Raw genomic sequence first — 13,989 nt, 5'->3', positions numbered from 1 at the left:
AAGTTTTAACCCTCAAACAGGCATTTGAAAAAGTGAGGACCAGCCAAAATGTCCTCACCTTGCAAACTGTCCTCACTCTGTTGCTAAAATAGATTTTGTGGTCCTCACTGTGTAGCAAGCACAAGTAGAGACACACACATACACATTTATGAGTCACATCCAGATAGCTTACAGGGAGGCAACAATGACACAACATGCAGATGCTGACATCACCAAAGTACCACCAAAGAGTCAAGAGAGTGAATGAAGCTTTAAATTTACACGTTTTTTTTTTTTTTTTTTTATTCACAGAAGTTTAACAATGAGTGGTGGATCGGCCGGCCAGTGAAGGAGGATGGTGTGGTGGGCTTCATCCCCAGTCCAGTCAATCTGGAAACCATTCTCATCAGAAGAGAAGTCCAGGCGAGGAAAGCCGCCAAGGCCTTAGCCAAGTATGTACAGCGTACGTTTCTCTTTTCCACTAGCTTCAATACAACAGGGTCACAAACCAGCTCACAAGCCCATGCTGCAGTGTGCTGACTTATCTTGTAATCCTAATAATAATCTTTATTGGTCCAGCACACATACAAACAAAAACATGGATTATATGACATTTTAAGCATTCAGTTGATGCTCTTTGAAAACATCCACAGATTAGTCAAACTACATTTTGACCAGAGAGGTGGTATCCACGGGAAAGGGTCACACCAGGACAGTGGCGGCTGCTGGTCTTTCAAACAGGGGACGCTCACTTTAAGTTTACATCATAAAATTTGTCATATTGTAGCGAGGCAGTAACTTATAAAAGGAACATTTAATTGAAGCCATTTTTTGACCACACTCATGCCATAGAACCAGAGCAAAACACACCTCAAAGATTTTCAGATGGGTTGAAACACCTGAACTGTACTGTACAAATGGTGAAAATGAGCTTTCAGGGAATCTGGGGAAATTTTAGGGGAAGTGCAGCCTCCTTTGTTGTCTCAGAGCAATCGCCCCTGCACCAGGAGTTGTTTTATACATAAAAGCATAGCAAGTATGGCTGGATCAAACCACAAGACTGCACTGTGGCAAAAATGTGCTGAGGGCCCCAGTTGAGCCCCTTTTCTCCTTCTCTCTATGCGTTAGTGTACGAGAGTACCCAACTAACACAATTCACACAGTTAGGCCCTGATCACACTGGGATGTGTCATTAGGGGTGCAAGCGCTTTAAAAATGTGTTGGCAAAGCATGTCAGGTATAACAAGCGTGGTGCCCTTGTGGAGCGGGGCTGCATGTATAACCAGGGAATCAAATGTGATTAACAGAAAAACACACACAAAGTAATCTCCTGTAATCTCCCCCATGCCCCCCTTACATGTGGTCTCTTTCTCTCTCTCTCAAAGACAGCAGCCGACATGAAACTATCACGACACAAGATATGAATCCCCCCCTTCCCTTTCACATACCAAGTAGTTCTCTCACAGTCTAACAGCTACCCAACTAGCTAGCCTATTTATTGGCATAGTAAATGACATCATACTCACCGGAGGGATTCACCTGGCTGCTCACGCAACTCCATGCATGCGTTTGCCGATTAGTATTTGTATAATAGGGGTGACCTTTTTTGTAATTAGATACTGCTAATATCCGCTTATTGTCTGCATTTACCATTGTTCCATTAGTTTTACCACATCTACCGTCGTCAAAACACTAGTGAATCCCGTCAGTTGGTTGGTTTCATTCTTGGAACCCATCGGCAGACCCCCGATTTTTTGGCATTCCGGTTTGATTTGGGTGGAGGAGGCGAATTTCCGTTTCCGACTTCCATTTATATAAAAGTAAATATGCTGAACCATTGCGATGGATTCAGAGTTTGCAGTGACGCCTATTATGTTCCGCCTCGTTAGTTCATCGCACAGACCGTTTAACCTGTTAACAACTGCAGCCGGCTCCAACGTGATTGGTCAATATCACGCGGACTACAAACAGCCTAAAACCAGAAACCAGGGCTCTTCCGCTCTTCTTCCGGAGGCAAGATCTCCGGGGTTTGCCTACACTCTACATTCACTGAATGTAGAGTCTGTTTATAGAGACTAGGTTTAACTGGCTGCCTCTGCCAAGTGTGACCGCGCTGAAAAGTTGAGAATATTTCAACTTCTATGCATGCCTTGCAGAATAAAGAGATTCAAAACACATGGGATTGGACATTTGAGGGTTTACCTGCGAGAAAGCCAAAGAATTAGTACATCATGACAATTCATAGTGTATGACAAACAAGCAGTATCAGTTGACACACCCACAGCTTTCCAATACACATTAAAAGGTGTTTCCTGTCACTTAAGCGACTGCTCTCCTGTTATTCAGACAACCAGCTCCGAGAACAATTGCTTCTCCTCACATAGCCAAATTTGACCAGAATCATGCCAGATCATTTCGCAGAAGTCACATCAGGATCACGCACACCATATATTACACAGAGAGTTTATGCCAGGTCGATTACACTGTAAAAAACGCTAGAAAAAGTTACAATCTGTGCTGCATATAACACCCTCTATCCTTAGACTTTTATCATTTCCATGGAACATATTCCAGAGCAAGTTTTTAATTAATCAAATATTACAATCCAACCGACACAAAGTGATCCTGCAGCTTTTCGAGGGGGGGCTCAGCCGGTAATCGAGACTTGAAAGATAAAAATATGAAAAGGAAAATATTAAAGCAGAACACTAGAAGGGAGGTCAAGGACAGTCAACAGAGAATCCCCCCTCTTCAGCAAGTTAAAAAAACATCCATTTTAACACGGGATTTAATGAGATATAATCAGATCATACCAGTGATTTACTGCAAATTTCACACACACACACACACACACACACACACACACACATATAGCCGCTGATGATTTTCTAAAGCTATAACTTTAAGATTAAAAAAAAAAAGTATTTCCCATTGTTTTCAGACAGCCATTGGTTTCCATTTGTTTCCCTTTTGTTCAGTCAGTAGGTTGTTTTTACTCTAATCAGCCTGGCAGGCAGGAAGATCCACTACAGACTGAAAGATTTTGACTTGACCCAGTTAGACTGAAAGAAACTCATCTAGAGGATCTTAGGAATTTGGCTTCGGTGGCAACTGTGTGTGCTGAATCACTTCAAGGGATTTACCCTCTAAGCTTTATATGGCTGTGTCTTATATAAGTAGATATACTGTACAGTCTGTGGGCACACATTATTTTATTGCATAGATACATATCGTGCTCTATTTTCACCATGATCTGAGCTAATTCAGGACTTTTCTCTCTCGCATTTCAGCAAAGCAGCGGCTCAAGTAGCTCAAGATATGAACTCAAAGAAATATACTCCTCCATCACAAGGTCAGTGTGTTTGTTAAATTGTGTGAAAAACATTTTTTGTTGTGTTTTGGTGATTGGTGAGTTAACACTAGATACCTCTCTCTCTTATCCCCCTACATAGCCAATCAGCAGGTGAAAAAGAAACCGGTAAGTGACCCGTTTGTTCTGTTGACATCTCTTTTAAATTATTGTTTCTCATCCTACAGACAGTCCTCCTTGCAAACACACAGAAGTATTTTCCTCAGACCTTTTTAAAATATAAGGAAATTTGTCAAATCATAGGAAAAGAAACACTCTGTCACTCTATGTTTGCACTGCAAGCAGCATGTTGCATCAGCAGCATCTCATATAGACCAAATCACCATGACATCACGCTAACAACAACTAACCCAGTCTCACTCTGAAGTCGGCCAAATCCGGCGCTTGGTCAGTGACTTGCAGCATCAGACACTGACGAAAAAAGCTGTCCTCTAATTGGCATGATACACGGCCAGTCGCTGTGTTATAGTTTAACTGCTCTATGCGGCGGCGGCGGGAAACGTAGCGAGACAAGAATGAAAGATAAGGCGGCGAAATTCCGAATAGGGTGGGTGGGATTTGGTGGGATTGGTGGTGGATGGGTCCAGCAAACACCGACTTTCAGCTGGGAGAGTGGTGTTCACGTCCTGCAAGATTATAAAGTCCAAACCCTGTTCTTTTTGTCCTAAACCTAACCACGTGCCTTAGTTGTGGGAGGAATAAAAATGTCAATTCGCGTTGTTGTACCAATGTAGTGCTTTTATTTTGAAAGAGACTGTATGTAAATGGTAAATTTCCTGTGAAAGTGTATTTTGAAAGAAGATAATGCATGTACAGTAACAGGCAAAACTTGACACAGCGTACCAGAACGTCAACAAAAAACACACCTTTCACCTTTCACGTTGTATCTGGACGTGGAAGGTGCATGACCAAACATTGATATGTGACAAGGTCGGAGCGAGAATGTATTGCAACAACAGTCACTCAGGGCTAGACAACTGGCAACTAGGAAACGTCAAACTTGTTTATTTGTGTTGCCATTTTCATCCGTAACTAACATTTATAGATAATTTTGGTCCAACCAATGATGTTTCTGCTGTGCTCATTTCATATGCTGTTTTGCTTTGCTAACGTCTTTGATTATCCAAATCTACCAGCATGGAAGCCAAGCAGTGTACTGCTGTGGACAGGGGCTGTAGCAAAATATATTTAGCTGAAAAGACCCACATTAAAAACATCAGTATCAATTTAAGTGTACACTATATTTGGAATACTTTCACTGCTTTACCTTACACACTAACTGACTGAGGCAGTGGTAGACCAGCAACTCCCATTTTCTAAAATGACTGGTTTTGTCAGTGGAGTCTGGTGGCTTTGAGATAACAGCTTCGGATCCCCGTCGGAAAGAACTGTCTGATGGCAAAGTTAAGCTTTGAAAATATTCTATATATAGCATACAGTTAAACTGATACTGATTTTTTAGGCGGCTAAAAAAATGAACCAATTGATGCAGCATTTCCTCAGCACTGTTAATTTTATATGCGTGGCACGGAAATATTCTACCAAGAAGTTACTGTGAACAAACATTTTGTTTCAGTCTACACTGAATTAAACTTGAATTTTTTGTGGCTACAGGGGGAGCAGGTGGCTATGTATGATGTAGTGCCTACAATGCGTCCTGTGGTTTTAATGGGACCATCACTGAAGGGCTTAGAGGTGAGACTTCCTCACACGCTCTTTAATCTTACCTCTCATTGAGTTCCCTTTGACTTGTCAAGGACCTATGATGTAAAGCTGAGACACCTAATCTAGTATTTCAAATAAATGTCTGTATTTTGGGTTGAGCTTGAATAGAGGGGGGTTTATTTAAAATCCATGTTTCTTGTGTAATTCCAGGTTACAGATATGATGCAAAAAGCACTATTTGACTTTTTAAAACATCGATTTGAAGGCAGGTAAGTTCAGATGTAATTCTTCAGTATCGCACCTTTAATGTGGATGTAAAACATAATGAAAATCACAACTGTGTAACAATCCCTGTTTCTCTGTCTCCTCTCCAGAATTACCATTACACGGGTCACAGCAGACATCTCTTTGGCTAAACGGTCCATCCTCAACAACCCTGGCAAAAAGGCCTTAATGGACCGGTCAAACACACGCTCCAATTTAGGTACACGGCTTTATCCTCCCAACCTAGAGCCAGTAGTCGTGGCAAATGATCTTTGGCGCCACTTTATCTGTTTGGAAAGCAAGACAGTTAGGGTTTACCTCATCAGGACAAATCAGATAGTATCAGTAACAGAAAAGTACACTAAAATCTCTTCTAAAATAACTTCTTGTAATTGTCTTAGCTTTCTGGCACTTGTTGTGCTGTCCCTTGTGGCAAACCCTAATTAGGTTAAAACAGAGCAAATGATACTATCTGACCCAGGTCTGAAATTAATGTGTCCGACTTTACGTTTTCTAATCTCACAAAGCACTGTGCACTTTGTTTTCTGAAGTTGTTTTTATTTTGAAGCTGTATAGATGATACTTTATTCAATGGGATGATAATTAGAGATCACTGTATGCACCACAACAAAGATAGTAAAAGGAGTAGTTCAACATCTTAGCAGATAAGCATGTTTGCTTTTTTTTGCCAAGAGTGAGATGAGCAAACTGATACCACTTCCATGTTTGTGTGTTAAATATGAAGCTAGCCGATTAGCTTAGCTTAGCACAAACACTGGAAACGGGGAAACAGCTAGCCTGGCTCTGTAAAAAGGTTTTAAAAAGCAGCCTACCAGCACCTCAAAAGTTCACCAATGAACATGCTATATCTTTGTTTAATGCACCCTTCCTGCTTCCCCTTGTTTCCGGTCTTTAAGCAAAGCTAAGCTAATCAGCTGTTGGCTGTAGCTTCATGATTAGCTTACAGATACAAAGATGGCATTGATCTTTCAAAGCTCTAGTGTGTAGGATTTAGTGGCGTCCAGCAGTGAGGTTGCAGATTGCAACCAACTGAAACTTCTCCCGTGTGCCAAGCTTGTGCAACTACTACAGTAGCAAACATGAAAACGTGAATCTAGAGCCACTCTTTGATTTGTCCATTCAGGCCTACTGTACAAACGACATGGTGGACTGTGTGGAAGAGGACCCGCTCCATATGAAGATATAAACAGCTCATTCTAAAGTAACAAAAACACAACAATTCTTAGTTTCAGGTGATTAAACACTAATAAAAATCAAAATATTATATTGCATATTTTCCGAAATATGTCCCCAAATCCTGCACACTGGAACTTAAATCTAACTCCTACAAGAAATGAAATAAAAAGAAATATTCATCTAAGCATATGACAGAAAAACAGGTTGACATCTGAGACATTAGTAGGTTATTATATGGCAGTACATTTACTGTTTACTGGACACTGCAGTAGGCGAGGTTAAATTCACCTTTGGTTACAAAAAGAAAGGATAGGTATCAAGAAGATAAGGTGAATAAGATTTACTTGGTTTTCTCTACTCTTGTCTTCCTCATTGCTCTCTCATCCCAGATGCTGCCGGTATGTATGACTGAATGCACTGGTAGACTGTGTCTGTTTGAATGTTTCACCTCCCTTTCATTACCTCATCAGCACCAATAGCCACTGCTCTGACACTGTTCAGTGTGTAAATATACACAGGCACCAGCACAAGCAGGTGTTTTCTTACCTGTTTATTTGCTTCATTGGGTCAACTGTTGTGTAAGATGTAATTCATGGTATAGTAGAATATTTGTAAGTGCTTTAACTTTGAATAAAATCAGCCTCTGCCTCCTCCATGCCCTGCTTTCCTGCTCTCCCCCTGGTGGCCAATCTTTAAATTACTCCTCCCATGAGTGCAACACACCCTGGTAATGAATTAGTTACCCAGGAAAATAAAAATACATCGCTTCTTGTGTTAACATAGTCTCATTCAGTAGACAGTGTTTTGTAATTGGTCACATTTACAGTTTTTAATCTGTGGAAGGGTTTTATGAGTTGTCATGTGAGTTGCTCACAAGTCTGTACTTTTTTATTTGTCTTGTTTTCTACATTAAAAATAACAATTTGATGTTGTTGTTTTGTTTTGTTTTTTTGAGTGGGTGTTGAACTGAGATGCAGAGACAGGGTTGTTCCATCGTTTTAAAACCATACATGCATACAAATTTGTTGACAGAAACAAAAGGTCAATTTAATGGTAGTTCTAGTGCTTTTGATTGGATCACATGATCTTCCTCTCCCATATTCGCTTCCACCGCTGAGGAAGATTGTGGGATTTGATCAAAAGTTTCACATCAGCCACTACAATAAATGGACTTTGTGATGAGATCCTGATCCTGATAACCTGATAATTCATTTTTGACCTTACTGCTGGTTCGGCTGGTTTAACTTTCAGCGATTGTTCTCATTTCGGCATCTTGATTAACTAAAAAAGGATTCGCACATACCAGCTCTAGCAATGAAAATACATATGAAATCTTTCAATATTACTTACAGTGGAATAATTGAAGTTTTTCTAATAATAAACTTAAAACAATCTACTGTAAGCTCACGAGTTAAATATTAACAAGGCAATGAAATATGCACAATTGATGGATTTCCTGGATCTACGGTGTCAAAATCATGTTTTCCCTATTTGCTTGTGCAGCCCAGATCCAGGGGGAGGTGGAGCGAATCTTTGAGCTTGCCCGCAGCCTGCAGCTGGTGGTTCTAGATGCAGACACAATCAACCACCCTCTCCAGGTGTCCAAGACCTCCCTGGCACCAATCCTTGTCTATGTCAAGATCTCCTCACCAAAGGTAGGCTTCATAGTGCACTGAGTTTGGTTACAAACTGTAAAGCCCTCACTCATCACTGTACGCTTTATTCCAGGGCTGGTTGGCCTTCTTTGGCTTTTCGTAGGCTCACTCACTGGTATTTGTTAATTTATAAAGACATACTGGGGAAACTCCCTTCGTACTTTGTACTTTGATTGAACAGAGATCTGACTGTAGCTATTGTCTGAGATCTCAAGATTATGTGTTCTTGGTGCACAAACTGAAAACACTGTCTTTCTCTACATCTTTTTTCTCCTCTTTCTCTCCCTTCACTTCTGTTGTGTAGGTGTTGACGCGACTGATCAAGACGAGAGGAAAGTCACAGACCAAGCATCTCAATGTTCAGCTGGTGGCAGCAGACAAGCTCGCCCAATGCCCACCGGTGAGTGCCATCTAGTGGCCACTGTATGAAATTGGTGCAGTGGAAGTTGACTGTTCAGTACTAACTTCATTTTTTCTTGAATAGATTTGTAAAGATGGATTGTCATGCCATGTCAAAATGTTAAATAGCCTATTTTAGTTGTTGCACAGAATTATATATTTGGCTTTGTCTATGTATCTGACAGTTTGTTTGTTTGAAGTTGTTATACTGGTAAAAACTGACCAGAAACTGTAAGAAAACAGTACTAATTTTTGTACGAACTAGAAATACTTTTTTCCCTTGGGGCCACACAGTGGTGCAGTGGTTACCATTGTCGCCTCACAGTAAGAGGATTCCTGGTTTGAACCTGCATGCAGAGTTTGCATGTTCTCCCCGTGTCATCATGGGTTTTTCTCTGGGTACTCCAGCTTCCTCCCACAGTCCAAAGACATGCAGGTTAATTGGTGACTCTAAATTGCCCGTAAGTTTGACTGCGATGGTGAGTGGTTGTATCTATGTGTCAGCCCTGCGATAGTCTGGCGACCTGTTCAAGGTGTACCCCGCCTCTCGCCCAATGTCAGCTGGGATAGGCTCCCCCCGCCACCCCCAACATGATAAGCGGTTACAGGAAGTGAATGAATGAATTGAAATATTTTGGTAACTGTTATGCAGAGCCGTGGGTACCATTGCCAGCAGGTCATGTCCTCAGTATTTATTTTTCTGGGACTTTGTGGGGTTTTAGCACCTTGATGGGAATCTGTGTTTACAATTTCAAAACTTACACGATAGGTATTATAGGCCGAATACAGTATTTTTAGACTGAATTTCACCACTATTATTAACAGCATTTGGACATCCTTATTGGAAAATAAGCAGAATAAACAGATTATAAAAAAATCCAAATTAAAAATTTGGAGATTTTGTTTTTGGTGCACATGCATGACCTCAGTACTTTTAGAATCATGGCTTTTTTCCACACTATATTCATTCATATATCAGAATTAGTGTTGTCATTTCATATCACTGTTGATATGGTTTTCCCTTTTTTTAAAGATGACATTTTTGAAGCCACCCACACTTCTGTCATGTTATAAATGGTGTCACAGATTATACTTTACTGTCTCACTCATTCCTTTATTCTTGTCCTTATTTTCATTTTCCTGTAGGAAATGTTTGACGTCATCTTAGATGAGAACCAGCTTACTGATGCCTGTGAGCATGTCGCTGATTATCTGGAGTCTTACTGGAGAGCCACTCATCCACCAGAGATGGAGCCTGCCAACGCACTGGTAGCCCAGCTGGCTGGGAACACACTGCCCACCAGTCCTTCAGCAATACCGGTACATGAAACCCAGACACATATGTGGGGAAAAACTTCATAAACAGTGATATTATAGGATCTAATATCATTTGCAAAAATTTCATGCTGTCATCTCATCTCATCCCACTCATCCCATCTGTGCAGACAGTGCTGAATGTGGAAAACCGGTTTGCAGAGTAAATGATGAGCACAGCAGGAATGCTAATTTTTCTAGACAGAGGATGCAGTGTGCTGCATCTGTATTCTTTTCCATTTATTCATCTAACATTTCCATTTCATTTCTCCTCATCCTACTCCCATGGAAAGATGAAGAAATGAGATAGGTGTACCTCTGGTGAGTGAGATACCCTTTTATTCTGCTGTAGCTGAGTTTTCACCGCAGTAATTGAGATGAGTTACAGTAGCCTTCTCTTTAGAAGCTAGAAATAATGTGTATATATTGTCTCAAAAAACAGACGAATATAGATTTTTTTTTTTTTTTTTTTTTCACAAAAAATCCAAGATGCCGGAAATGTATCACTACAATGTCATGATTGCTTATATATGGATTTATTTTTAGCATTTGGAAATAAAGCAACTAACTGAGAACCAGTAAATTTACTTTTTAGAGGTACGTATGCTGCCTTTGACCACGCCACATGTTGAAGTCTGTGTCAGCCCCAGTTCACTAACATGACACATAAATTCCCAATGAGAAATAATTGGGAGTAGCAATAATAGAATTAGCCTATACTATGCAAAGCTATCTCTAAAGTAGTGAGAGATCAACTACAGTCAGTTGCCAGTTTATTAGGTACACCTAGCTCAAACTAATGCACTCTACTGAATGGATGTGTCTCTGACCATTAACAGGTATCACAGCTGAGGATCAAAGAGGCCGACTTTGCAGTTGTAATAGTAGCATGCATGAAATCCCTGCTGTTTGCTAAATATACCAGACACCAGATAAACTCCATTTCAGATGTCTCACATAAGTGCAAAAACTTGTTGCTAGATGTCAGATTCCTGCAGCTTATATAGGCAAAACCTCACTCAACAGAAACTGTCGCTGAAAGCGCAACTATTATTTATCAGCCTCTTTATGTAGTGTTGTCTGATACAGAATAGAAAAAGGTCTCAGACCAAGCTCCTTAAAGGTGTGCCATGTAGGACTACCATTTGTAAACATGCTTGCAGGCAAAAGTGAAAGTAAAATCCAACCCAGAATCACTCTTGTTTGGCATTTTGCCTTGCTATATTATTTGTTGTTGTTTTTTTGGCACCGTCTCTATATGCCTACTGCTTACAGTCCCACGGCATGATTTTGCCAAATGGGACATGCCCCTGGATCAACAGCCCACATCGCATTCCAGTACCAACATTGTAATCAACCAATCACAGCCCTCTGACATCATTAGTCTGCTGCTTCTGGGCTTTCAAGAATTTCTTTGAGCTTCTTCAGAGCTGAGCTAGATTTCCCAAACTGAAGTTAGTAGAATTGAACAGAATCCTTAGTACCACTGAACAAAAGCCATGTAAGCTACTGCAGGGTTAGCAAGTTAGCTGACTAGGTTGGCTATGCTAACAAGAAAGCTTGCCAATAGGGGAGAATATTGCTCACTAACATAGAGTAAGGATAGTAGCATTTTCAGTTGCCAATTCCTGCAATCAACACATTTTCCCCCTCTTTTGGATGCTACTGCGAGGTTAGGGAGTTAGCTTGCTAACTAGGAGGGCTATGCTAATGAGTAAACTTGCTGATAGACTAGAATATAAGCTAACTAGACGGCTATGCTAGCAAGTAAGTTGCCAATAGGCTAAAATATTCTTCATTCAAATCACATCGAGCTCTTACACGTTGGCACCTGGTCTGTATCTGACCTCACTTGAGCACTGTTGAGGTGAAAATAAGAAAAGAATTAAATAATAATTATAATAATAAATAAATAAACAAATAAAGGCAGAGTCACTGCAGAACACACACTGCCACACACCTCTAGTGGGCCATAATGATTGAGAGGGATAATTCTGTATGAGCCTATACCTTGTTTTTTTGTTTGTATTTAGTTTGTGGTTCGTGTTTGTGTGTTTTAAGTTGTAAATCGGTCAGATTTGACCCGAACACGACAGGAAGGTTAATGTCATATGCAAAATCTCTAAATACACGTCAAACTCACCGCTAGAGCACTGATCACAGAGCTTGACTTCTGCACTATTGAAGCAACAGTAATGGTGCTTACGGTGTAAACTGTCTTAACTGGTGTTCTCTCCTCACCTTCATCTGTGAAAAAGTATCCACCACATCATTAAAATCCACATCTCTGATCAAATTATAACACATACATCTTGGATAATGATCATTTTCCATTACTTTTGTAAGCACTCGTTTTTGACTTGTGTTTATCTCTACATAAGCTCTCTTTCATTCTAGTTTAACTTGGAGTAACCTTGGGATCACAAACATGCAATTATTATCATTTTTGGACATTTTATACAGAGAGTGATTCATCAGGTTATCAAAAAGCCAATCAAAAGTTAAAACTGGATCGATTCATTTAACAATAGATAAAAAAAAGTAGTTCAAGCAGCTGTAGAGCAGATGCAGAGAAGCCTGAGGCAGCAAGTGTGTCTGTTTTTATGTGCGTAATTGCACAAAATTGCACTCAGTGGCCCAAGGTCCCATGATAAAACAAAGAATTATAATCCAAAAATATTCAAATTGCCTCTGGTGTGATTGCCAGTTTAGGCACTTGAGAGCCAGCTGCCTCCCTGACAGCAGCTGTGTTTGTGCACATGGACATGCAAATAGTGTGAAGGTGAAGATGTATAAGTTTGGGCACAGTGTTTTTTGTGTTGGAGCAAGTTTTCTACATTTGTGTGACCTTTATGTGTATGTATGTGCCATTATGTTATGTTTCTCGTCCCAGGATGGGCAGAAAAACAAGAAGACAGCTGCCCCCAAGAGGAAGGGTTCCCGGGAAAACCATCTCGACCTGGAGCCCCCTTCAGTACAGGCACAGGAGCAGAGGGCTGAGGAGGGCCAAAGAGAGGAGGAAGAACGACTTCTGAGGACTGAACCAAAGAGACCCCAGCACACCCACCACCATCACCATCACCACCACCACCACCGTCGGATGGAGCACCACAGCCACACCCAGCACAACCAAACATCTGGAGGCATGGAAGTACAGCCGAGCAGGGATTACAGACAGAGGCTTCCCCGCAGGCACCCGCCTGAGGAGAGGGAGGAGGAGGTGGAGGATGTGGTCGAGGAGGACGAGGACGAGACTCGCTATAACCACCGAGGCCATAACCACCACCATCATAACAGCAACCACCACCATCACCACCACCACCACCAACAACATCACCACCGTGGGAACAGCCAGCCACATGTTGCGGCAGACTATGAGCAGGAGCACAATGAACGCAACCGGCAGCACAGGCATCACCAGCATATTCCACAACGGACACACCACACGGATCACTATCCTGCGCACAATCATCACAACTACCACCACTACCATGGCAGAGACAGGGACAGGGACAGAGATAGGGAAAGACACAAGGACAGAGAAAGAGACAGGGATAGGGACAGAGGTAGAGGTAGAGACAGAGACAGAGATGCACGACAATGGCACAGGGATTCCTATATACATTCGTGACTGCTGTTTCTTCTGTGGGCTGGTGCATGGTTTTATGCTGCTCAAGTTATAATGCACTAATGGAGGGCAGGGTGTGTCATCTTGTAGACAATGTTTTCCTCATATTATTTACCATTTTTTATTTTTACCCTCTGCACACACATTGTCCTTTAACCAGAATCAATATTATGACTTGGTTTTTGTCTGTCTTATTTTCACCTAATTAATATGGCTCTATCTGAGTGTATTTTTGCACAGACATTAAAAGCAATGGTGTGTTCGTTCAGTATGGGTTGTAAACTTTTTGGTTTTGTATTGGTCATGCGAATCATACCAAAGCCAGTTTTATTTTATCCATTATCTCAAGATCACTTTATTACTACTTTACTCTTCTTACCTAGAGTCTGTTTCTGTGCTTAATGATATTAGATATATAATAATAATTAATAATATATTAATAATAATAATGATGTAGCCAGGGTTGTCCCTTGTCACCGATCCTGTTTGTGATATTCATGGACAGGATCTTGAGGTGC

General features: G+C 41.0%; 1 protein-coding gene across 4 annotated transcripts in view; it reads left to right on the top strand.

The window, feature by feature from the left end:
• Nucleotides 1-13,609, top strand: part of cacnb2b (calcium channel, voltage-dependent, beta 2b) — a 57,012-nt gene extending 43,403 nt beyond the window's left edge. For 2 of the 4 annotated variants that reach the window (XM_033650356.2, XM_033650359.2), the window contains exons 4-14: nucleotides 292-431; nucleotides 3,270-3,331; nucleotides 3,432-3,457; nucleotides 4,964-5,044; nucleotides 5,225-5,283; nucleotides 5,389-5,498; nucleotides 6,865-6,873; nucleotides 7,979-8,130; nucleotides 8,435-8,530; nucleotides 9,676-9,849; nucleotides 12,737-13,609. In XM_033650356.2, the coding sequence (XP_033506247.2) occupies nucleotides 292-431; nucleotides 3,270-3,331; nucleotides 3,432-3,457; nucleotides 4,964-5,044; nucleotides 5,225-5,283; nucleotides 5,389-5,498; nucleotides 6,865-6,873; nucleotides 7,979-8,130; nucleotides 8,435-8,530; nucleotides 9,676-9,849; nucleotides 12,737-13,474 (1,647 nt within the window). In that variant the 3' untranslated portion in view covers nucleotides 13,475-13,609. The remainder of the gene's footprint in view (nucleotides 1-291; nucleotides 432-3,269; nucleotides 3,332-3,431; nucleotides 3,458-4,963; nucleotides 5,045-5,224; nucleotides 5,284-5,388; nucleotides 5,499-6,864; nucleotides 6,874-7,978; nucleotides 8,131-8,434; nucleotides 8,531-9,675; nucleotides 9,850-12,736) is intronic. The other 2 variants (XM_033650358.2, XM_078173099.1) reach the window with 1 other exon arrangement.
• The last annotated feature ends 380 nt before the right edge of the window (nucleotides 13,610-13,989 follow it).

Source organism: Epinephelus lanceolatus, chromosome 12 (assembly GCF_041903045.1).
Source record: "Epinephelus lanceolatus isolate andai-2023 chromosome 12, ASM4190304v1, whole genome shotgun sequence".
NCBI classification, from domain to species: Eukaryota; Metazoa; Chordata; class Actinopteri; order Perciformes; family Serranidae; genus Epinephelus; species Epinephelus lanceolatus.
Note: the sequence above shows the minus strand (reverse complement) of the source record. Positions and strands in the feature narration are given on the sequence as shown.